Consider the following 24,904-nt stretch of genomic DNA (forward strand, 5'->3'; position numbering starts at 1 on the left):
CACTTCAGGAATTAAAACAAAACTTGCATAAATACATTATTCGCAAAAATGATTATAACACATACATAAACTCAACCATCCATAAACTAACCTTATATACCTAGATCTGAACTCCATTTTACATTAAATGAACAAATCCACAAGGGCCGTGATGAAGATTCGAACCTACATCCGAGAGCATCCCAGACGCTGCCTTAATCGACTGAGCTATGACATGGTCACCAGAATTGCAACCAGAAGTTCTACTGAACTTATATTTTAAATTATATTTTTTCAGAAAGGGATATGATTCACTATATCTAAACAATTACCTTAACCTAATTTTTCATATCCTAACCTACAACTAAGAGGGTTTCATATCATGTCTATCGAAAAGGTACGATAAAAAGTTGAAAAAGACCGTACGTTGGAAAAGAATTGAAAACACCCCTGATGTCAGGCCTTCACACGCCCCCACACGCCCCCCACACGCCTACACTCGCCCCCACACGCTCCCACACGCCCCCACACGCCTCCACACGCCCCCACACGCCGCCCCCACACGCCTACACTCGCCCCCACACGCCGCCCTCTCACGCCCCCACTCGCCCCCACACGCCCCCATACGCCTAAACACGCCGTGCACCGTTCAAAATATTTAAACACACTTGCGACTATGCCCTTGCGTTGACAAAAGCAAAACGCACGGACATAGTCGCACTTTCCTCTACTGACGTCATCTCCCAGCACCGTAATCTGTGCTGGTGACGTCATCTCCCTGCACCGTAGTCTGTGTGTTGCCCCCACACGCCCCCACACGCCCCCACACGCCTCCACACGCCCCCACACGCCTCCACACGCCCCCACAGGCCTCCACACGCCCCCACAGGCCTCCACACGCCCCCACACGCCCCCACACGCCCCCCACACGCCCCCCACACGCCCCCACACGCCCCCCAAAACGCCCCCCACACGCCCCCACACGCCTCCACACGCCCCCACACGCCCCCACTGGCCTTCACACACCCCCACAGGCCTCCACACGCCACCACACGCCTCCACACGCCCCACACTCCCCAAAACGCCCCCACACGCCCCCACAGGCCACATCACGCCCCCACAGGCCTTCACACGCCTCCACACGCCCCCACACGCCGCCCCCACACGCCCCCACTCGCCCCCACACGCCCCCACACGCCTAAACACGCCCCCACACGCCCCCACACGCCTAAACACGCCCCCACACGCCCCCACACGCCCCCACACGCCCCCACCAGCCCCCACACGCCTCCACACGCCCCCACACGCCCCCACACGCCTCCACACGCCCCCACACGCCTCCACACGCCTCCAAACGCCTCCACACGCCCCCACACGCCCCCACACGCCTCCACACGCCCTAACACGCACCCACACGCCCCCACACGCCCTCACACGCCTCCACACGCCTCCACACGCCCCCACACGCCCATACACGCTTCCACACGCCCCAACACGCCCCCCACGCCCCAACACGCCCCCACACGCCTCCACACGCCCCCACACGCCTCTACACGACCCCCACGCGCCTCCACACGCCCCCACACGCCCCAACACGCCTCCACACGATTCCACACGCCTCCACACGTCCCCACACGCCTCCACACGCCTCCACACGCCCCACAGGCCTCCACACGTTTCCACACGCCCCCACATGCCTCCACACGCCTCCACACGCCTCCACACGCCCCCACAGGCCTCCACACGCCTCCACACGCCCCCACATGCCTCCACACGCCTCCACACGCCCCCACATGCCTCCACACGCCTCCACAGGCATCCACACCCCCCACACGCCTCCACACGCCCCCACACGCTTCCACACACCTCCACACACCTCCACACGCCCCCACACGCCTCCACACGCATCTACACGCCCCCACACGCCCCCACACGCCCCTACAGGCATCCACACGCTCCCACAGGCTTCCACACGCCCCCACAGGCCTCCACACGCCCCCCACACGCCCCCCACACGCCCTCCACACGCCCCCACAGGCCTCCACACGCCCTCACTGGCCTTCACACACCCCCACAGGCCTCCACACGCACCCACACTCCCCAAAACGCCCCCACATGCCCCCACAGGCCTCATCACGCCCCCACACGCCTCCACACGCCCCCACACGCCTCCACACGCCCCCACATGCCTCCAAACGCCTCCACACGCCCCCACACGCCCCCACACGCCCCCACACGCCCCCACACGCTTCCACAGGCCCTAACACGCCCCCACACGCCCCCACACGCCCCCACACGCCCTAACACGCCCCCACACGCCCCCACACGCCCTCACACGCCTCCACACGCCTCCACACGCTTCCACACCACCCATACACGCTTCCACACGCCCCAACACGCCTCCCACGCCCCAACACGCCCCCACACGCCTCCACACGCCCCCACACGCCTCTACACGTCCCCACACGCCTCCACACGCCCCCACACGCCTCCACACGATTCCACACGCCTCCACACGTCCCCACACGCCTCCACACGCCCCCACAGGCCTCCACACGCCTCCACACGCCCCCACATGCCTCCACACGCCTCCACACGCCTCCACACGCCCCCCACACGCCTCCACACGCATCCACACCCCCCACACGCCTCCACACGCCCCCACACGCCTCCACACACCTCCACACACCTCCACACGCCCCCACACGCCTCCACACGCATCTACACGCCCCCACACGCCTCCACACGCCCCCACACGGCTCCACACGCCCCCACACGGCTCCACACGCCCCCACACGCCTCCACACGCGCCCACACGCCTCCACACGCCCCTACACGCCTTCACACGCTTCCATACGTCTCCACACGCCTCCACAAGCCCCAACACGCCTCCACACGTCCCCACAAGCCTCCACACGCCCCCACACGCCCCCACACGCCTCCACACGCCTCCACACGCCCCCACACGCCTCCACACGCCTCCACACGCCCCCACACGCCTCCACACGCCCCCACACGCCCCATACGTTCCCACACGCCCCCACACGCCTCCACACGCCCACGCACGCCTCCACACGCCCCCACATGCCCCAACACGCCCCCACACGCCCCCACACGCCCCCGCACGCCTCCACATGCCTCCACACGCCTCCACACGCCCCCACATGCCTCCACACGCCCCCACACGCCCCCACACGCCTCCATAAACAAGGATGAACTATTCAACACTGGTGGGACGCGAACAAAGGGACACAGGTGGAAGCTGAGTACCCAAATGAGCCACAGAGACGTTAGAAAGAACTTTTTCAGCGTCAGAGTAGTTAGTAAATGGAATGCACTAGGCAGTGATGTGGTGGAGGCTGACTCCATACACAGTTTCAAATGTAGATATGATAGAGCTCAGTAGGCTCAGGAATCTATACATCAGTTGATTGACGGTTGAGAGGCGGGACCAAAGAGCCAAAGCTCAACCACCGCAAGCACAATTAGGTGAGTACAATTAAGTGAGTACACGCCCCCACACGCCCCCACACCCCCCCACACGCCTCCACACGCCCCCACACGCCCCCACACGCCTCCACACGCCTCCACACACCTCCACACGCCCCCACACGCTCACACACGCCCCCACACGCCCACACATGCCCCCACACGCCCCCACACGCCCCCACACGCCTCCACACGCCTCCACACACCTCCACACGCCCCCACACGCCCACACACGCCCCCACACGCCCACACATGCCCCCACACGCCTCCACATGCCCCCACACGCCTCCACACGCCTCCACACACCTCCACACGCCCACACACGCCCCCACACGCCCACACATGCCCCCACACGCCTCCACACCACCTGAACACAAGGTAACATAAACTAGTTAACGTGTAATATCGTGTGTGGGCGTCCGAGGAGCGAGAAGCACCGGTTATATTTAAGGATCCGGTTTATCAGAGCCTCGCTTAACCGGCCTCGCATAACCGGCTTGTCGACCTTTATGGGACTATACCTCCATCATCTCCGGCCGTCCCCCGCCTCGAGGGGCCTCCACGACCCTCACCCCTCCTGCCCCTCCACGACCCTCACCCCTCCTGCCCCTCCACGACCCTCACCCCTCCTTCCCCTCCACGACCCTCACCCCTCCCCCCCCCACGACCCTCACCCCTCCTGCCCCTCCACGACCCTCACCTCTCCTCCACGACCCTCACCCTCCTCCCCCCCACGACCCTCACCCCTCCTCCCCCCCACGACCCTCACCCTCCTGCCCTCCACGACCCTCACCCCTCCTCCCCCCCATGACCCTCACTTCTCCTCCACGACCCTCACCCTCCTCCCCCTCCACGACCCTCACCCCTTCTACCCCTCCACGACCCTCACTCTCCTGCCCCTCCACGACCCTCACCCCCTCCCCCTCCACGACCCTCACCCCTCCTCCCCCTCCACGACCCTCATCCCTCCTGCCCCTCCACGACCCTCACCCTCCTCCCCCCCACGACCCTCACTCCTCCTCCCCCCCACGACCCTCACCCCTCCTGCTCCTCCACGACCCTCACCCCTCCTCCCCCCCACGACCCTCACCCCTCCTGCCCCTCCACGATCCTCACCCCTCCTCCCCCTTCACTACCCTCACCCCTCCTGCCCCTCCTCGAATCTCACCCCCCTCACCCTCCCCCACGACCCCTCACCCTTCTTCCCCCCACGACCCTCACCCCTCCTCCACGACCCTCACCCCTCCTCCCCCTCCACGATCCGCACCCTCCTGCCCCTCCACGACCCTCACCCTCCTCCCCCTCCACGACCCTCACCCTCCTGCCCCTCCACGACCCTCACCCTCCTTCCCCCCACGACCCTCACCCCTCCTCCCCCTCCACGACCCTCACCCCTCCTCCCCCTCCTCCCCCTCCTCCCCCTCCTCCCCCTCCTCCCCCTCCACGACCCTCTCCCTCCTCCACGACCCTCACCCTCCTCCACGACCTTCACCCTCCTTTCCCCCACGACCCTCACCCCTCCTCCACGACCCTCACCCTCCTCCCCCTCCACGACCCTCACCCCTCCTGCCCCTACACGACCCTCACCCCTCCTGTCCCACCACGACCCTCACCCTCCTCCCCCTCCACGACCCTCACCCTTCTACCCCTCCACGACCCTCACCCTTCTCCCCCTCCACGACCCTCACCCTCCTCCCCCTCCACGACCCTCACCCTCCTCCCCCTCCACGACCCTCACCCTCCTCCCCCTCCACGACCCTCACCCTCCTCCCCCTCCACGACCCTCACCCTCCTGCCCCTCCACGACCCTCACCCTCCTGCCCCTCCACGACCCTCACCCCCCTGCCACTCCACGACTCTCACCCTCCTCTCCCCCTACGACCCTCACCCTCCTGACTCTCCACGACCCTCACCCTCCTCCCCCTAACGACCCTCGCCCCTCCTCCCCTTCCACGACCCTCACCCCTCCTCCCCTTCCACGACCCTCACCCTCCTCCCTCTCCACGACCCTCACCCCCCCCCCTCCACGACCCTCACCCTCCTGCCCCTCTACGACCCTCACCCTCCTCCCCTTCCACGACCCTCACCCTCCTCCCCCTCCACGACCCTCACCCTCCTGCCCCTCCACGACCCTTACCCTCCTCCCCCTCCACGACCCTCACCCTCCTCCCCCTCCACGACCCTCACCCCTCCTCCCCTTCCACGACCCTCACCCCTCCTCCCCTTCCACGACCATCACCCTCCTCCCCCTCCACGACCCTCACCCCCCCTCCACGACCCTCACCCTCCTGCCCCTCCGCGACCTTCTCCCTCCTCCACCTCCACGACCCTCACCCTCCTGCCCCTCCACGACCCTCACCCTCCTCCCCCTCCACGACACTCACCCCTCCTCCCCTTCCACGACCCTCACCCCCTCCTCCCCTTCCACGACATTCACCCTCCTCCCCCTCCACGACCCTCACCCCCCCCTCCACGACCCTCACCCTCCTGCCCCTCCACGACTCTCACCCTCCTCCCCCTCCACGACCCTCACCCTCCTCCCCCTCCACGACCCTCACCCTTCACCCCTTCCACGACCCTCACCCTCCTCCCTCTCCACGACCCTCACCCTCCTGCCCCTTCACGACCCTCACCCTCCTCCCTCTCCACGACCCTCACACTCCTCCCCCTCCACGACCCTCAACCTCCTCCCCCTCCACGACCCTCACCCTCCTCCCCCCCACCACGACCCTCACCCTCCTGCCCCTCCACGACCCTCACCCTCCTCCCCCTCCTCGACCCTCACACTCCTCCCCCTCCACGAACCTCCCCCCTGCCCCTCCACGACCCTCCCTCCCCTCCTCCACGACCCTCACCCTCCTCGACCCTTACCCTCCTCTCCCTCCACGACCCTCATACTCCTGCCCCTCCACGACCCTCACCCTCCTGCCCCTTCACGACCCTCACCCTCCTCCCCCTCCACGACCCTCACCCTCCTGCCCCTCCACGACCCTCACCCTCCTCCCCCTCCACGACCCTCACCCTCCTGCCCCTCCACGACCCTCATCCTCCTCCCCATCCACGACCCTCACCCTCCTCCCCCTCCACGACCCTCACCCTCCTGCCGCTTCACGACCCTCACCCTCCTCCCCCTCCACGACCCTTACCCTCCTGTCCCTTCACGACCCTCACCCTCCTCCCCGTCCACGACCCTCACCCTCCTGCCCCTTCACGACCCTCACCCTCCTCCCCCTCCACGACCCTCACCCTCCTGCCCCTTCACGACCCTCACCCTCCTCCCCCTCCACGACCCTCTCCCTCCTCCCCCTCCACGACCCTCACCCTCCTGCCCCTCCACGACCCTCACCCTCCTCCCCCTCCACGACCCTCACCCTCCTGTCCCTTCACGACCCTCACCCTCCTCCCCGTCCACGACCCTCACCCTCCTGCCCCTTCACGACCCTCACCCTCCTCCCCCTCCACGACCCTCACCCTCCTGCCCCTTCACGACCCTCACCCTCCTCCCCCTCCACGACCCTCTCCCTCCTCCCCCTCCACGACCCTCACCCTCCTGCCCCTCCACGACCCTCACCCTCCTCCCCCTCCACGACCCTCACCCTCCTCCCCCTCCACGACCCTCACCCTCCTGCCCCTTCACGACCCTCCCCCTCCTCCCCCTCCACGACCCTCACCCTCCTCCCCCTCCACGATCCTCACCCTCCTCCCCCTCCACGACCCTCACCCTCCTCCCCCTCCACGACCCTCACCCTCCTCCCCCTCCACGACCCTCACCCTCCTCCCCCTCCTCGACCCTCACCCTCCTCCCCCTCCACGACCCTCACCCTCCTCCCCCTCCACGACCCTCACCCTCCTGCCCCTCCACGACCCTCACCCTCCTGCCCCTCCACGACCCTCACCCTCCTCCCCCTCCACGACCCTCACCCTCCTCCCCCTCCACGACCCTCACCCTCCTTCCCTTCCACGACCCTCACCCTCCTCCCCCTCCACGACCCTCACCCTCCTGCCCCTCCACGACCCTCACCCTCCTGCCCCTCCACGACCCTCACCCCCCTGCCACTCCACGACTCTCACCCTCCTCTCCCCCTACGACCCTCACCCTCCTGACTCTCCACGACCCTCACCCTCCTCCCCCTAACGACCCTCGCCCCTCCTCCCCTTCCACGACCCTCACCCCTCCTCCCCTTCCACGACCCTCACCCTCCTCCCTCTCCACGACCCTCACCCCCCCCCTCCACGACCCTCACCCTCCTGCCCCTCTACGACCCTCACCCTCCTCCCCTTCCACGACCCTCACCCTCCTCCCCCTCCACGACCCTCACCCTCCTGCCCCTCCACGACCCTTACCCTCCTCCCCCTCCACGACCCTCACCCTCCTCCCCCTCCACGACCCTCACCCCTCCTCCCCTTCCACGACCCTCACCCCTCCTCCCCTTCCACGACCATCACCCTCCTCCCCCTCCACGACCCTCACCCCCCCTCCACGACCCTCACCCTCCTGCCCCTCCACGACCCTCACCCTCCTGCCTCTCCGCGACCTTCTCCCTCCTCCACCTCCACGACCCTCACCCTCCTGCCCCTCCACGACCCTCACCCTCCTCCCCCTCCACGACCCTCACCCCTCCTCCCCTTCCACGACCCTCACCCCCTCCTCCCCTTCTACGACATTCACCCTCCTCCCCCTCCACGACCCTCACCCCCCCTCCACGACCCTCACCCTCCTGCCCCTCCACGACTCTCACCCTCCTGCCCCTCCACGACCCTCACCCTCCTCCCCCTCCACGACCCTCACCCTTCACCCCTTCCACGACCCTCACCCTCCTCCCTCTCCACGACCCTCACCCTCCTGCCCCTTCACGACCCTCACCCTCCTCCCTCTCCACGACCCTCACACTCCTCCCCCTCCACGACCCTCAACCTCCTCCCCCTCCACGACCCTCACCCTCCTCCCCCCCACCACGACCCTCACCCTCCTGCCCCTCCACGACCCTCACCCTCCTCCCCCTCCTCGACCCTCACACTCCTCCCCCTCCACGAACCTCCCCCCTGCCCCTCCACGACCCTCCCTCCCCTCCTCCACGACCCTCACCCTCCTCGACCCTCACCCTCCTCTCCCTCCACGACCCTCATACTCCTGCCCCTCCACGACCCTCACCCTCCTGCCCCTTCACGACCCTCACCCTCCTCCCCCTCCACGACCCTCACCCTCCTGCCCCTCCACGACCCTCACCCTCCTCCCCCTCCACGACCCTCACCCTCCTGCCCCTCCACGACCCTCATCCTCCTCCCCATCCACGACCCTCACCCTCCTCCCCCTCCACGACCCTCACCCTCCTGCCGCTTCACGACCCTCACCCTCCTCCCCCTCCACGACCCTCACCCTCCTGTCCCTTCACGACCCTCACCCTCCTCCCCGTCCACGACCCTCACCCTCCTGCCCCTTCACGACCCTCACCCTCCTCCCCCTCCACGACCCTCACCCTCCTGCCCCTTCACGACCCTCACCCTCCTCCCCCTCCACGACCCTCTCCCTCCTCCCCCTCCACGACCCTCACCCTCCTGCCCCTCCACGACCCTCACCCTCCTCCCCCTCCACGACCCTCACCCTCCTGTCCCTTCACGACCCTCACCCTCCTCCCCGTCCACGACCCTCACCCTCCTGCCCCTTCACGACCCTCACCCTCCTCCCCCTCCACGACCCTCACCCTCCTGCCCCTTCACGACCCTCACCCTCCTCCCCCTCCACGACCCTCTCCCTCCTCCCCCTCCACGACCCTCACCCTCCTGCCCCTCCACGACCCTCACCCTCCTCCCCCTCCACGACCCTCACCCTCCTCCCCCTCCACGACCCTCACCCTCCTGCCCCTTCACGACCCTCCCCCTCCTCCCCCTCCACGACCCTCACCCTCCTCCCCCTCCACGATCCTCACCCTCCTCCCCCTCCACGACCCTCACCCTCCTCCCCCTCCACGACCCTCACCCTCCTCCCCCTCCACGACCCTCACCCTCCTCCCCCTCCTCGACCCTCACCCTCCTCCCCCTCCACGACCCTCACCCTCCTCCCCCTCCACGACCCTCACCCTCCTGCCCCTCCACGACCCTCACCCTCCTGCCCCTCCACGACCCTCACCCTCCTCCCCCTCCACGACCCTCACCCTCCTCCCCCTCCACGACCCTCACCCTCCTTCCCTTCCACGACCCTCACCCTCCTCCCCCTCCACGACCCTCACCCCTCCTCCCCTTCCACGACCCTCACCCTCCTCCCTCTCCACGACCCTCACCCTCCTCCCCTTCCACGACCCTCACCCTCCTCCCCCTCCACGACCCTCACCCCCCCTCCACGACCCTCACCCTCCTGCCCCTCCACGACCCTCACCCTCCTCCCCCTCCACGAACCTCACCCTCCTCCCCTTCCACGACCCTCACCCTCCTCCCCCTCCACGACCCCTCACCCCCCCTCCACGACCCTCACCCTCCTGCCCCTCCACGACCCTCACCCTCCTCCCCCTCGACGACCCTCACCATCTTTCCCCTCCACGACCCTCACCCTCCTGCCCCTCCGCGACCCTCACCCTCCTCCCCCTCCACGACCCTCACCCTCCTCCCCCTCCACGACCCTCACCCTCCTCCCCCTCCTCGACCCTCACCCTCCTCCCCCTCCACGACCCTCACCCTCCTCCCCCTCCACGACTCTCACCCTCCTGCCCCTCCACGACCCTCACCCTCCTGCCGCTCGACGACCCTCACCCCCCTGCCCGTCCACGACTCTCACCCTCCTCTCCCCCTACGACCCTCACCCTCCTTCTCCTCCACGACGCTCACCCTCCTCCCCCTCCACGACCCTCACCCTCCTCCCCCTCCACGACCCTCACCCTCCTCCCCTTCCACGACCCTCACCCTCCTCTCCCTCCACGACCCTCACCCCCCCTCCACGACCCTCACCCTCCTGCCCCTCCACGACCCTCACCCTCCTGCCCCTCCGCGACCCTCACCCTCCTCCCCCTCCACGACCCTCACCCTCCTGCCCCTCCACGACCCTCACCCTCCTCCCCCTCCACGTCCCTCACCCCCCTGCCCCTCCACGACCCTCACCCTCCTGCCCCTCCACGACCCTCACCCTCCTCCCCCTCCACGACCCTCACCCTCCTGCCCCTCCACGACCCTCACCCTCCTCCCCCTCCACGACCCTCACCCCTCCTCCCCCTCCACGACCCTCACCCTCCTGCCCCTCAACGACCCTCACCCTCCTCCCCCTCCACGACCCTCACCCCTCCTCCCCCTCCACGACCCTCACCCTCCTGCTCCTCCACGACCCTCACCCTCCTGCCCCTCCACGACCCTCACCCTCCTGCCCCTCCACGACCCTCACCCTCCTGCCCCTCCACGACCCTCACCCTCCTCCCCCTCCACGACGCTCACCCCTCCTCCCCCTCCACGACCCTCACCCTCCTGCCCCTCCACGACCCTCACCCTCCTGCCCCTCCACGACCCTCACCCTCCTGCCCCTCCACGACCCTCACCCCTCCTCCCCCTCCACGACCCTCACCCCTCCTCCCCTTCCACGACCCTCACCCTCCTCCCCCTCCACGACCCTCACCCTCCTCCCCTTCCACGACCCTCACCCCTCCTCCCCTTCCACGACCCTTACCCTCCTCCCTCACCACGACCCTCACCCCCCCCACGACCCTCACCCTCCTGCCCCTCCACGATCCTCACCCTCCTCCACCTCCACGACCCTCACCCTCCTGCCCCTCCACGACCTTCACCCTCCTCCCCCTCCACGACCCTCACCCCTCCTCCCCCTCCACGACCCTCACCCTCCTGCCCCTCCACGACCCTCACCCTCCTCCCCCTCCACGACCCTCACCCCTCCTCCCCCTCCACGACCCTCACCCTCCTGCCCCTCCACGACCCTCACCCTCCTGCCCCTTCACGACCCTCACCCTCCTGCCCCTCCACGATCCTCACCCTCCTGCCCCTCCACGACCCTCACCCTCCTCCCCCTCCACGACGCTCACCCCTCCTCCCCCTCTACGACCCTCACCCTCCTGCCCCTCCACGACCCTCACCCTCCTGCCCCTCCACGACCCTCACCCTTCTGCCCCTACACGACCCTCACCCTCCTGCCCCTCCACGACCCTCACCCTCCTGCCCCTCCACGACCCTCACCCTCCTGCCCCTCCACGACCCTCACCCCTCCTCCCCCTCCACGACCCTCACCCCTCCTCCCCTTCCACGACCCTCACCCTCCTCCCCCTCCACGACCCTCACCCCTCCCCCCCCCCACGACCCTCACCCCTCCTGCCCCTCCACGACCCTCACCTCTCCTCCACGACCCTCACCCTCCTCCCCCCCCCGACCCTCACCCCTCCTCCCCCCCACGACCCTCACCCTCCTGCCCTCCACGACCCTCACCCCTCCTCCCCCCCATGACCCTCACCTCTCCTCCACGACCCTCACCCTCCTCCCCCTCCACGACCCTCACCCCTTCTACCCCTCCACGACCCTCACTCTCCTGCCCCTCCACGACCCTCACCCCCTCCCCCTCCACGACCCTCACCCCTCCTCCCCCTCCACGACCCTCATCCCTCCTGCCCCTCCACGACCCTCACCCTCCTCCCCCCCACGACCCTCACTCCTCCTCCCCCCCACGACCCTCACCCCTCCTGCTCCTCCACGACCCTCACCCCTCCTCCCCCCCACGACCCTCACCCCTCCTGCCCCTCCACGATCCTCACCCCTCCTCCCCCTTCACTACCCTCACCCCTCCTGCCCCTCCACGAATCTCACCCCCCTCACCCTCCTCCACGACCCCTCACCCTTCTTCCCCCCACGACCCTCACCCCTCCTCCACGACCCTCACCCCTCCTCCCCCTCCACGATCCGCACCCTCCTGCCCCTCCACGACCCTCACCCTCCTCCCCCTCCACGACCCTCACCCTCCTGCCCCTCCACGACCCTCACCCTCCTTCCCCCCACGACCCTCACCCCTCCTCCCCCTCCACGACCCTCACCCCTCCTCCCCCTCCTCCCCCTCCTCCCCCTCCTCCCCCTCCTCCCCCTCCACGACCCTCTCCCTCCTCCACGACCCTCACCCTCCTCCACGACCTTCACCCTCCTTTCCCCCACGACCCTCACCCCTCCTCCACGACCCTCACCCTCCTCCCCCTCCACGACCCTCACCCCTCCTGCCCCTACACGACCCTCACCCCTCCTGTCCCACCACGACCCTCACCCTCCTCCCCCTCCACGACCCTCACCCTTCTCCCCCTCCACGACCCTCACCCTTCTCCCCCTCCACGACCCTCACCCTCCTCCCCCTCCACGACCCTCACCCTCCTCCCCCTCCACGACCCTCACCCTCCTCCCCCTCCACGACCCTCACCCTCCTGCCCCTCCACGACCCTCACCCTCCTGCCCCTCCACGACCCTCACCCCCCTGCCACTCCACGACTCTCACCCTCCTCTCCCCCTACGACCCTCACCCTCCTGACTCTCCACGACCCTCACCCTCCTCCCCCTAACGACCCTCGCCCCTCCTCCCCTTCCACGACCCTCACCCCTCCTCCCCTTCCACGACCCTCACCCTCCTCCCTCTCCACGACCCTCACCCCCCCCCCCTCCACGACCCTCACCCTCCTGCCCCTCTACGACCCTCACCCTCCTCCCCTTCCACGACCCTCACCCTCCTCCCCCTCCACGACCCTCACCCTCCTGCCCCTCCACGACCCTTACCCTCCTCCCCCTCCACGACCCTCACCCTCCTCCCCCTCCACGACCCTCACCCCTCCTCCCCTTCCACGACCCTCACCCCTCCTCCCCTTCCACGACCATCACCCTCCTCCCCCTCCACGACCCTCACCCCCCCTCCACGACCCTCACCCTCCTGCCCCTCCACGACCCTCACCCTCCTGCCCCTCCGCGACCTTCTCCCTCCTCCACCTCCACGACCCTCACCCTCCTGCCCCTCCACGACCCTCACCCTCCTCCCCCTCCACGACCCTCACCCCTCCTCCCCTTCCACGACCCTCACCCCCTCCTCCCCTTCCACGACATTCACCCTCCTCCCCCTCCACGACCCTCACCCCCCCCCCTCCACGACCCTCACCCTCCTGCCCCTCCACGACTCTCACCCTCCTCCCCCTCCACGACCCTCACCCTCCTCCCCCTCCACGACCCTCACCCTTCACCCCTTCCACGACCCTCACCCTCCTCCCTCTCCACGACCCTCACCCTCCTGCCCCTTCACGACCCTCACCCTCCTCCCTCTCCACGACCCTCACACTCCTCCCCCTCCACGACCCTCAACCTCCTCCCCCTCCACGACCCTCACCCTCCTCCCCCCCACCACGACCCTCACCCTCCTGCCCCTCCACGACCCTCACCCTCCTCCCCCTCCTCGACCCTCACACTCCTCCCCCTCCACGAACCTCCCCCCTGCCCCTCCACGACCCTCCCTCCCCTCCTCCACGACCCTCACCCTCCTCTCCCTCCACGACCCTCATACTCCTGCCCCTCCACGACCCTCACCCTCCTGCCCCTTCACGACCCTCACCCTCCAACCCCCTCCACGACCCTCACCCTCCTGCCCCTCCACGACCCTCACCCTCCTCCCCCTCCACGACCCTCACCCTCCTGCCCCTCCACGACCCTCATCCTCCTCCCCATCCACGACCCTCACCCTCCTCCCCCTCCACGACCCTCACCCTCCTGCCGCTTCACGACCCTCACCCTCCTCCCCCTCCACGACCCTCACCCTCCTGTCCCTTCACGACCCTCACCCTCCTCCCCGTCCACGACCCTCACCCTCCTGCCCCTTCACGACCCTCACCCTCCTCCCCCTCCACGACCCTCACCCTCCTGCCCCTTCACGACCCTCACCCTCCTCCCCCTCCACGACCCTCTCCCTCCTCCCCCTCCACGACCCTCACCCTCCTGCCCCTCCACGACCCTCACCCTCCTCCCCCTCCACGACCCTCACCCTCCTGTCCCTTCACGACCCTCACCCTCCTCCCCGTCCACGACCCTCACCCTCCTGCCCCTTCACGACCCTCACCCTCCTCCCCCTCCACGACCCTCACCCTCCTCCCCCTCCACGACCCTCACCCTCCTGCCCCTTCACGACCCTCACCCTCCTCCCCCTCCACGACTCTCTCCCTCCTCCCCCTCCACGACCCTCACCCTCCTCCCCCTCCACGACCCTCACCCTCCTCCCCCTCCACGACCCTCACCCTCCTGCCCCTTCACGACCCTCCCCCTCCTCCCCCTCCACGACCCTCACCCTCCTCCCCCTCCACGATCCTCACCCTCCTCCCCCTCCACGACCCTCACCCTCCTCCCCCTCCACGACCCTCACCCTCCTCCCCCTCCACGACCCTCACCCTCCTCCCCCTCCTCGACCCTCACCCTCCTCCCCCTCCACGACCCTCACCCTCCTCCCCCTCCACGACCCTCACCCTCCTGCCCCTCCACGACCCTCACCCTCCTGCCCCTCCACGACCCTCACCCTCCTCCCCCTCCACGACCCTCACCCTCCTTCCCTTCCACGACCCTCACCCTCCTCCCCCTCCACGACCCTCACCCCTCCTCCCCTTCCACGACCCTCACCCTCCTCCCCCTCCACGACCCTCACCCTCCTCCCCTTCCACGACCCTCACCCTCCTCCCCCTCCACGACCCTCACCCCCCCTCCACGACCCTCACCCTCCTGCCCCTCCACGACCCTCACCCTCCTCCCCCTCCACGAACCTCACCCTCCTCCCCTTCCACGACCCTCACCCTCCTCCCCCTCCACGACCCTCACCCCCCCTCCACGACCCTCACCCTCCTGCCCCTCCACGACCCTCACCCTCCTCCCACTCGACGACCCTCACCATCTTTCCCCTCCACGACCCTCACCCTCCTGCCCCTCCGCGACCCTCACCCTCCTCCCCCTCCACGACCCTCACCCTCCTCCCCCTCCACGACCCTCACCCTCCTCCCCCTCCTCGACCCTCACCCTCCTCCCCCTCCACGACCCTCACCCTCCTCCCCCTCCACGACTCTCACCCTCCTGCCCCTCCACGACCCTCACCCTCCTGCCGCTCGACGACCCTCACCCCCCTGCCCGTCCACGACTCTCACCCTCCTCTCCCCCTACGACCCTCACCCTCCTGCCCCTCCACGACGCTCACCCTCCTCCCCCTCCACGACCCTCACCCTCCTCCCCCTCCACGACCCTCACCCTCCTCCCCTTCCACGACCCTCACCCTCCTCCCCCTCCACGACCCTCACCCCCCCTCCACGACCCTCACCCTCCTGCCCCTCCACGACCCTCACCCTCCTGCCCCTCCGCGACCCTCACCCTCCTCCCCCTCCACGACCCTCACCCTCCGGCCCCTCCACGACCCTCACCCTCCTCCCCCTCCACGTCCCTCACCCCCCTGCCCCTCCACGACCCTCACCCTCCTGCCCCTCCACGACCCTCACCCTCCTCCCCCTCCACGACCCTCACCCTCCTGCCCCTCCACGACCCTCACCCTCCTCCCCCTCCACGACCCTCACCCCTCCTCCCCCTCCACGACCCTCACCCTCCTGCCCCTCAACGACCCTCACCCTCCTCCCCCTCCACGACCCTCACCCCTCCTCCCCCTCCACGACCCTCACCCTCCTGCTCCTCCACGACCCTCACCCTCCTGCCCCTCCACGACCCTCACCCTCCTGCCCCTCCACGACCCTCACCCTCCTGCCCCTCCACGACCCTCACCCTCCTCCCCCTCCACGACGCTCACCCCTCCTCCCCCTCCACGACCCTCACCCTCCTGCCCCTCCACGACCCTCACCCTCCTGCCCCTCCACGACCCTCACCCTCCTGCCCCTCCACGACCCTCACCCCTCCTCCCCCTCCACGACCCTCACCCCTCCTCCCCTTCCACGACCCTCACCCTCCTCCCCCTCCACGACCCTCACCCTCCTCCCCTTCCACGACCCTCACCCCTCCTCCCCTTCCACGACCCTTACCCTCCTCCCTCACCACGACCCTCACCCCCCCCACGACCCTCACCCTCCTGCCCCTCCACGATCCTCACCCTCCACCTCCACGACCCTCACCCTCCTGCCCCTCCACGACCTTCACCCTCCTCCCCCTCCACGACCCTCACCCCTCCTCCCCCTCCACGACCCTCACCCTCCTGCCCCTCCACGACCCTCACCCTCCTCCCCCTCCACGACCCTCACCCCTCCTCCCCCTCCACGACCCTCACCCTCCTGCCCCTCCACGACCCTCACCCTCCTGCCCCTTCACGACCCTCACCCTCCTGCCCCTCCACGATCCTCACCCTCCTGCCCCTCCACGACCCTCACCCTCCTCCCCCTCCACGACGCTCACCCCTCCTCCCCCTCTACGACCCTCACCCTCCTGCCCCTCCACGACCCTCACCCTCCTGCCCCTCCACGACCCTCACCCTTCTGCCCCTACACGACCCTCACCCTCCTGCCCCTCCACGACCCTCACCCTCCTGCCCCTCCACGACCCTCACCCTCCTGCCCCTCCACGACCCTCACCCCTCCTCCCCCTCCACGACCCTCACCCCTCCTCCCCTTCCACGACCCTCACCCTCCTCCCCCTCCACGACCCTCACCCTCCTCCCCTTCCACGACCCTCACCCTCCTCCCCCTCCACGACCCTCACCCCCCCTCCACGACCCTCACCCTCCTGCCCCTCCACGACCCTCACCCTCCTGCCCCTCCGCGACCCTCACCCTCCTCCCCCTCCACGACCCTCACCCTCCTGCCCCTCCACGACCCTCACCCTCCTCCCCCTCCACGTCCCTCACCCCCCTGCCCCTCCACGACCCTCACCCTCCTGCCCCTCCACGACCCTCACCTTCCTCCCCCTCCACGACCCTCACCCTCCTGCCCCTCCACGACCCTCACCCTCCTCCCCCTCCACGACCCTCACCCTCCTGCCCCTCCACGACCCTCACCCTCCTCCCCCTCCACGACCCTCACCCCTCCTCCCCCTCCACGACCCTCACCCTCCTGCCCCTCACCCTCCTCCCCCTCCACGACCCTCACCCCTCCTCCCCCTCCACGACCCTCACCCTCCTGCCCCTCCACGACCCTCACCCTCCTGCCCCTCCACGACCCTCACCCTCCTGCCCCTCCACGACCCTCACCCTCCTGCCCCTCCACGACCCTCACCCTCCTCCCCCTCCACGACGCTCACCCCTCCTCCCCCTCCACGACCCTCACCCTCCTGCCCCTCCACGACCCTCACCCTCCTGCCCCTCCACGACCCTCACCCTCCTGCCCCTCCACGACCCTCACCCCTCCTCCTACTCCACGACCCTCACCCCTCCTCCCCTTCCACGACCCTCACCCTCCTCCCCCTCCACGACCCTCACCCTCCTCCCCTTCCACGACCCTCACCCCTCCTCCCCTTCCACGACCCTTACCCTCCTCCCTCACCACGACCCTCACCCCCCCCACGACCCTCACCCTCCTGCCCCTCCACGATCCTCACCCTCCTCCCCCTCCACGACCCTCACCCTCCTGCCCCTCCACGACCTTCACCCTCCTCCCCCTCCACGACCCTCACCCCTCCTCCCCCTCCACGACCCTCACCCTCCTGCCCCTCCACGACCCTCACCCTCCTCCCCCTCCACGACCCTCACCCCTCCTCCCCCTCCACGACCCTCACCCTCCTGCCCCTCCACGACCCTCACCCTCCTGCCCCTTCACGACCCTCACCCTCCTGCCCCTCCACGATCCTCACCCTCCTGCCCCTCCACGACCCTCACCCTCCTCCCCCTCCACGACGCTCACCCCTCCTCCCCCTCCACGACCCTCACCCTCCTGCCCCTCCACGACCCTCACCCTCCTGCCCCTCCACGACCCTCACCCTTCTGCCCCTACACGACCCTCACCCTCCTGCCCCTCCACGACCCTCACCCTCCTGCCCCTCCACGACCCTCACCCTCCTGCCCCTCCACGACCCTCACCCCTCCTCCCCCTCCACGACCCTCACCCCTCCTCCCCTTCCACGACCCTCACCCTCCTCCCCCTCCACGACCCTCACCCTCCTCCCCTTCCACGACCCTCACCCCTCCTCCCCTTCCACGACCCTTACCCTCCTCCCCCTCCACGACCCTCACCCCCCCCACGACCCTCACCCTCCTGCCCCTCCATGACCTTCACCCTCCTCCCCCTCCACGACCCTCACCCTCCTGCCCCTCCACGACCCTCACCCTCCTGCCCCTCCACGACCCTCACCCTCCTAACCCCCTACGACCCTCACCCTCCTGCCCCTTCACGACCCTCACCCTCCTCCCCCTCCACGACCCTCTCTCTCCTCCCCCTCCACGACCCTCACCCCTCCACGACCCTCACCCCTCCACGACCCTCACCCCTCCTCCCCCTCCACGACCCTCTCCCTCCTCCCCCTCCACGACCCTCACCCCTCCACGACCCTCACCCCTCCTCCCCCTCCACGACCCACTCCCTCCTCCTCCTCCACGACCCTCACCCCTCCACGACCCTCACCCCTCGTCCCCCCTCCACGACCCTCTCCCTCCTTCCCCTCCACGACCCTCACCCCTCCTCCCCCTCCACGACCCTCACCCTCCTTCCCCTTCACGACCCTCACCCCCCCTCCACGACCCTCACCCTCCTGCCCCTCCACGACCCTCACCCTCCTGCCCCTCCACGACCCTCACCCCCCTGCCCCTCCACGACCCTCACCCTCCTAACCCCCTACGACCCTCACCCTCCTGCCCCTCCACGACCCTCACCCTCCTCCCCCTCCACGACCCTCACCCCTCCTCCCCTTCCACGACCCTCACCCCTCCTCCCCTTCCACGACCCTCACTCTCCTCCCCCTCCACGACCCTCACCCCCCTCCACGACCCTCACCCTCCTGCCCCTCCACGACCCTCACCCCTCCTGCCCCTCCACGACCCTCACCCTCCTGCCCCCCCACGACCCTCACCCTCCTCCCCCTCCACGACCCTCACCCTCCTGCCCCTCCACGACCCTCACCCTCCTCCCCCTCCACGACCCTCACCCCCCCTCCACGACCCTCACCCTCCTGCCCCTCCACGACCCTCACCCCTCCTGCCCCTCCACGACCCTCACCCTCCTGCCCCCCCACGACCCTCACCCTCCTCCCCCTCCACGACCCTCACCCTCCTGCCCCTCCACGACCCTCACCCTCCTCCCCCTCCACGACCCTCACCCTCCTGCCCCTCCACGACCCTCACCCCTCCTCCCCCTCCACGACCCTCACCCTCCTGCCCCTCCACGACCCTCACCCTCCTCCCCCTCCACGACCCTCACCCTCCTGCCCCTCCACGACTCTCACACTCCTCCCCCTCCACGACCCTCACCGTCCTCTCCCTCCACGACCCTCACCCTCCTCCCCCTCCACGACCATCACCCCTCCTCCCCCTCCACGACCCTCACCCTCTTCCCCTGCCACGAACCTCACCCTCCTGCCCCTCCACGACCCTCACCCTCCTGCCCCTCCACGACCCTCACCCCTCCTCCCCCTCCACGAACCTCACCCTCCTGCCCCTCCACGACCCTCACCCTCCTGCCCCTCCACGACCCTCACCCTCCTCCCCCTCCACGACCCTCACCCTCCTGCCCCTCCACGACCCTCACCCTCCTGCCCCTCCACGACCCTCACCCTCCTAACCCCCTACGACCCTCACCCTCCTGCCCCTCCACGACCCTCACCCTCCTCCCCCTCCACGACCCTCTCTCTCCTCCCCCTCCACGACCCTCACCCCTCCACGACCCTCACCCCTCCTCCCCCTCCACGACCCTCTCCCTCCTCCCCCTCCACGACCCTCACCCCTCCACGACCCTCACCCCTCCTCCCCCTCCACGACCCTCTCCCTCCTCCCCCTCCACGACCCTCACCCCTCCTCCCCCTCCACGACCCTCTCCCTCCTCCCCCTCCACGACCCTCACCCCTCCTCCCCCTCCACGATTCTCACCCCTCGTCCCCCTCCATGACCCTTACCCCTCCTCACCCTCCACGACCCTCACCCTCCTGCCCCTCCACGACCCTCACCCTCCTGCCCCTCCACGACCCTCACCCTCCTGCCCCTCCACGACCCTCACCCTCCTCCCCCTCCACGACCCTCACCCTCCTGCCCCTCCACGACCCTCACCCTCCTTTCCCTACACGACCCTCACCCTCCTGCCCCTCCACGACCCTCACCCTCCTCCCCCTCCACGACCCTCACCCCTCCTCCCCTTCCACGACCATCACCCTCCTCCCCCTCCACGACCCTCACCCCCCCCCTCCACGACCCTCACCCTCCTGCCCCTCCACGACCCTCACCCTCCTCCCCCTCCACGACCCTCACCGTCCTCCCCCTCCACGACCCTCACCCCTCCACGACCTTAACCCCTCCTCCCCCTCCACGACCCTCTCCCTCCTCCCCCTCCACGACCCTCACCCCTCCTCCCCCTCCACGATTCTCACCCCTCCTCCCCTTCCACGACCCTCACCCTCCTCCCCCTCCACGACCCTCACCCTCCTTCCCCTCCACGACCCTCACCCTCCTGCCCCTCCACGACCCTCACCCTCCTCCCCCTCCACGACCCTCACCCTCCTTCCCCTCCACGACCCTCACCCTCCTGCCCCTCCACGACCCTCACCCTCCTCCCCCTCCACGACCCTCACCCTCCTGCCCCTTCACGACCCTCACCCTCCTCCCCCTCCACGACCCTCAACCTCCTCCCTCTCCACGACCCTCTCCCTCCTCCCCCCCACCACGACCCTCACCCTCCTGCCCCTCCACGACCCTCACCCTCCTCCCCCTCCTCGACCCTCACCCTCCTCCCCATCCACGACCCTCCCCCCCCTGCCCGTCCACGACCCTCCCTCCCCTCCTCCACGACCCTCACCCTCCTCCCCCTCCTCGACCCTTACCCTCCTCCCCCTCCACGACCCTCACCCTCCTGCTCCTCCACGACCCTCACCCTCCTGCCCCTTCACGACCCTCACCCTCCTCCCCCTCCACGACCCTTACCCTCCTGCCCCTCCACGACCCTCACCCTCCTGCCCCTCCACGACCCTCACCCTCCTCCCCCTCCACGACCCTCACCCTCCTCCCCCTCCACGACCCTCACCCTCCTCCCCCTCCACGACCCTCACCCACCTCCCCCTCCTCGACCCTCACCCTCCTCCCCCTCCACGACCCCTCACCCTCCTCCCCCTCCACGATCCTCACCCTCCTCCCCCAACACGACCCTCACCCTCCTCCCCCTCCACGACCCTCACCCTCCTTCCCCTCCTCGACCCTCACCCTCCTCCCCCTCCACGACCCTCCTCCCCCTGCCCCTCCACGACCCTCCCCCCCCTCCTTCACGACCAAACACGGTGTAATGACGACTGATCTTGTCACTCTTCTCGATAATACAAGTTGGCAAGTGTGTCTTATTGAGTTATCTCCAGGGTCACCACCACCACCTCCAGGGTCACCACCACCACCTCCAGGGTCACCACCACCACCTCCAGGGTCACCACCACCTCCAGGGTCACCACCACCACCTCCAGGGTCACCACCACCTCCAGGGTCACCACCACCTCCATGGTCACCACCACCACCTCCAGGGTCACCACCACCTCCAGGGTCACCACCACCACCTCCAGGGTCACCACCACCACCTCAAGGGTTTCCACCACCACCTCCAGGGTCACCACCAAGACCTCCAGGGTCCCCACCACCTCCAGGGTCACCACCACCACCTCCAGGGTCACCACCACCTCCAGGGTCACCACCACCTCCAGGGTCACCACCACCACCTCCAGGGTCACCACCACCTCCAGGGTCACCACCACCTCCAGGGTCACCACCACCACCTGCAGGGTCACCACCACCACCTCCAGGGTCACCACCACCACCTCCAGGGTCACCACCAAGACCTCCAGGGTCAACACCACCTCCAGGGTCACCACCACCACCTCCAGGGTCACCACCACCTCCAGGGTCACCACCAACTCCAGGGTCACCACCACCACCTCCAGGGTCACCACCACCTCCAGGGTCACCACCACCTCCAGGGTCACCACCACCACCTCCAGGGTTTCCACCACCACCTCCAGGGTCACCACCACCACCTCCAGGGTTTCCACCACCAACTCCAGGGTCACCACCACCACCTCCAGGGTCACCACCACCTCCAGGGTCACCACCACCTCCAGGGTCACCACCACCACCTCCAGGGTTTCCACCACCACCTCCAGGGTCACCACCAAGACCTCCAGGGTCACCACCAACTCCAGGGTCACCACCACCACCTCCAGGGTCACCACCACCTCCAGGGTCACCACCACCTCCAGGGTCACCACCACCACCTCCAGGGTTTCCACCACCACCTCCAGGGTCACCACCAAGACCTCCAGGGTCACCACCACCTCCAGGGTCACCACCACCACCTCCAGGGTCACCACTACCACCACCTCCTCCAGGGTCACCACTACCACCACCTCCTCCTGGGTCACCACCACCACCTCCTCCTCCAGAGTCACAACTACCACCTCCTCCTCCAGGGTCACCACCACCTCCTCCTCCAGGGTCACCACCACCACCTCCTCCTCCAGGGTGACCACCACCACCACCTCCTCCTCCAGGGTCACCACTACCACCACCTCCAGGGTCACCACTACCACCACCACCTCCTCCTCCAGGGTCACCACTACCACCACCGCCTCCAGGGTCACCACCGTCACCTCCTCCTCCAGGGTCACCACTACCACCACCTCCTCCTCCAGGGTCACCACCACCACCACCTCCTCCAGGGTCACCACCACCACCTCCTCCTCCAGGGTCACCACCACCACCTCCAGGGTCACCACCACCACCTCCAGGGTCACCACCACCACCTCCAGGGTCACCACTACCACCATCTCCTCCTCCAGGGTCACCACCACCACCACCTCCTCCTCCAGGGTCACCACCACCACCACCACCTCCAGGGTCACCACCACCACCTCCAGGGTCACCACTACCACCTCCAGGGTCACCACCACCACCACCTCCTCCTCCAGGGTCACCACTACCACCACTACCTCCTCCAGGGTCACCACCACCACCACCACCTCCAGGGTCACCACCACCACCACCACCTCCAGAGTCACCTCCACCACCACCACCTCCAGGGTCACCACCACCACCACCTCCTCCTCCAGGGTCACCACCACCATCACCACCTCCAGGGTCACCACCACCACCTCCAGGGTCACCACCACCACCACCTCCTCCTGCAGGGTCACCACTACCACCACCACCTCCAGGGTCACCACTACCACCACCACCTCCAGGGTCACCACCACCACCTCCAGAGTCACCACCACCACCTCCAGGGTCACCATCACCACCTCCAGGGTCACCACCACCACCTCCAGGGTCACCACTACCACCTCCAGGGTCATCACCACCACCTCCAGGGTCACCACCACCACCACCTCCTCCTCCAGGGTCACCAACACCACCACCTCCTCCTCCAGGGTCACCACCACCACCACCTCCTCCTCCAGGGTCACCACTACCACCACCTCCTACAGGGTCACAATTACCACCACTTCCTCCTACAGGGTCACCCCTACCACCTCCTCCTCCTCCAGGGTCACCACCACAACCTCCTCAAGGTTCACCACTACCACCTCCTCCTCCAGGGTCACAACTACCACCTCCTCCAGGGTCACCACCACCACCTCCTCCTCCAGGGTCACTACTGTGGGACATTTGGGGCTTGACTCTATATATTTAAATATTAATGTAGTGAAAATCAATTACGAAGGACCACCCGCTTTTATAGTAAAGAGGGAAACTAAGAAAATATGATCATTTGAAAATTCCTAGATGAACCAGTAACTATGGATAAAATACTAGAGAATATGATCACTGAAATAATTAATGGGCTGTATAATTAACTGAATCAAAGCCTCAAACACCTACATTGGGGGGTTATTACTGGAACTCAGTACGTCCAGGAACTAATGTGGTTCGTTCACCAGTCCAATGTATAATAATCTAATCCTATGAATATTTATAGAGTCATTATCTTTATCATCAATGAGAACATAGATCAAGAACATGAAAATTAATAATTATAATAAACACATGTCAATCCAATGAAACAGAGTTCTGCATGTAAAAGAATACAGATAATAGAAATCAAAGGAATACGAAAGGAGTCTTAGCTTGAAACGATTTCCGAGAAGTTAGTTACGACTCATCCTCTGATTCTCCTGGACTCGTCATGGAACACTGGGAGTTGATTAACATGGGAAATGACAGCTCGGAGAATTCTTCACACACGCTGTAAATCAAATTGTATTCAGTAGCAACAGATTACGCTGCCAGACATCTATGTTCAAGAAATTGAGATTAATAATAAGAGTAAATAATGACCTGTAGTTTGTTATTGTCGCACGGTGTCAC

General features: G+C 67.9%; 1 protein-coding gene across 1 annotated transcript in view; it reads left to right on the forward strand.

Moving 5' to 3' along the window:
* The first annotated feature begins 1,672 nt into the window (after window positions 1-1,672).
* The window catches only part of LOC138351165 (uncharacterized), a 28,986-nt gene continuing 5,754 nt past the window's right edge, over window positions 1,673-24,904 (forward strand). Inside the window, exon 1 of the mRNA XM_069302804.1 lies at window positions 1,673-3,209. Coding sequence (XP_069158905.1) covers window positions 1,673-3,209 — 1,537 coding nt within the window. The remainder of the gene's footprint in view (window positions 3,210-24,904) is intronic.

This window comes from Procambarus clarkii, chromosome 48, assembly GCF_040958095.1.
Source record: "Procambarus clarkii isolate CNS0578487 chromosome 48, FALCON_Pclarkii_2.0, whole genome shotgun sequence".
NCBI classification, from domain to species: Eukaryota; Metazoa; Arthropoda; class Malacostraca; order Decapoda; family Cambaridae; genus Procambarus; species Procambarus clarkii.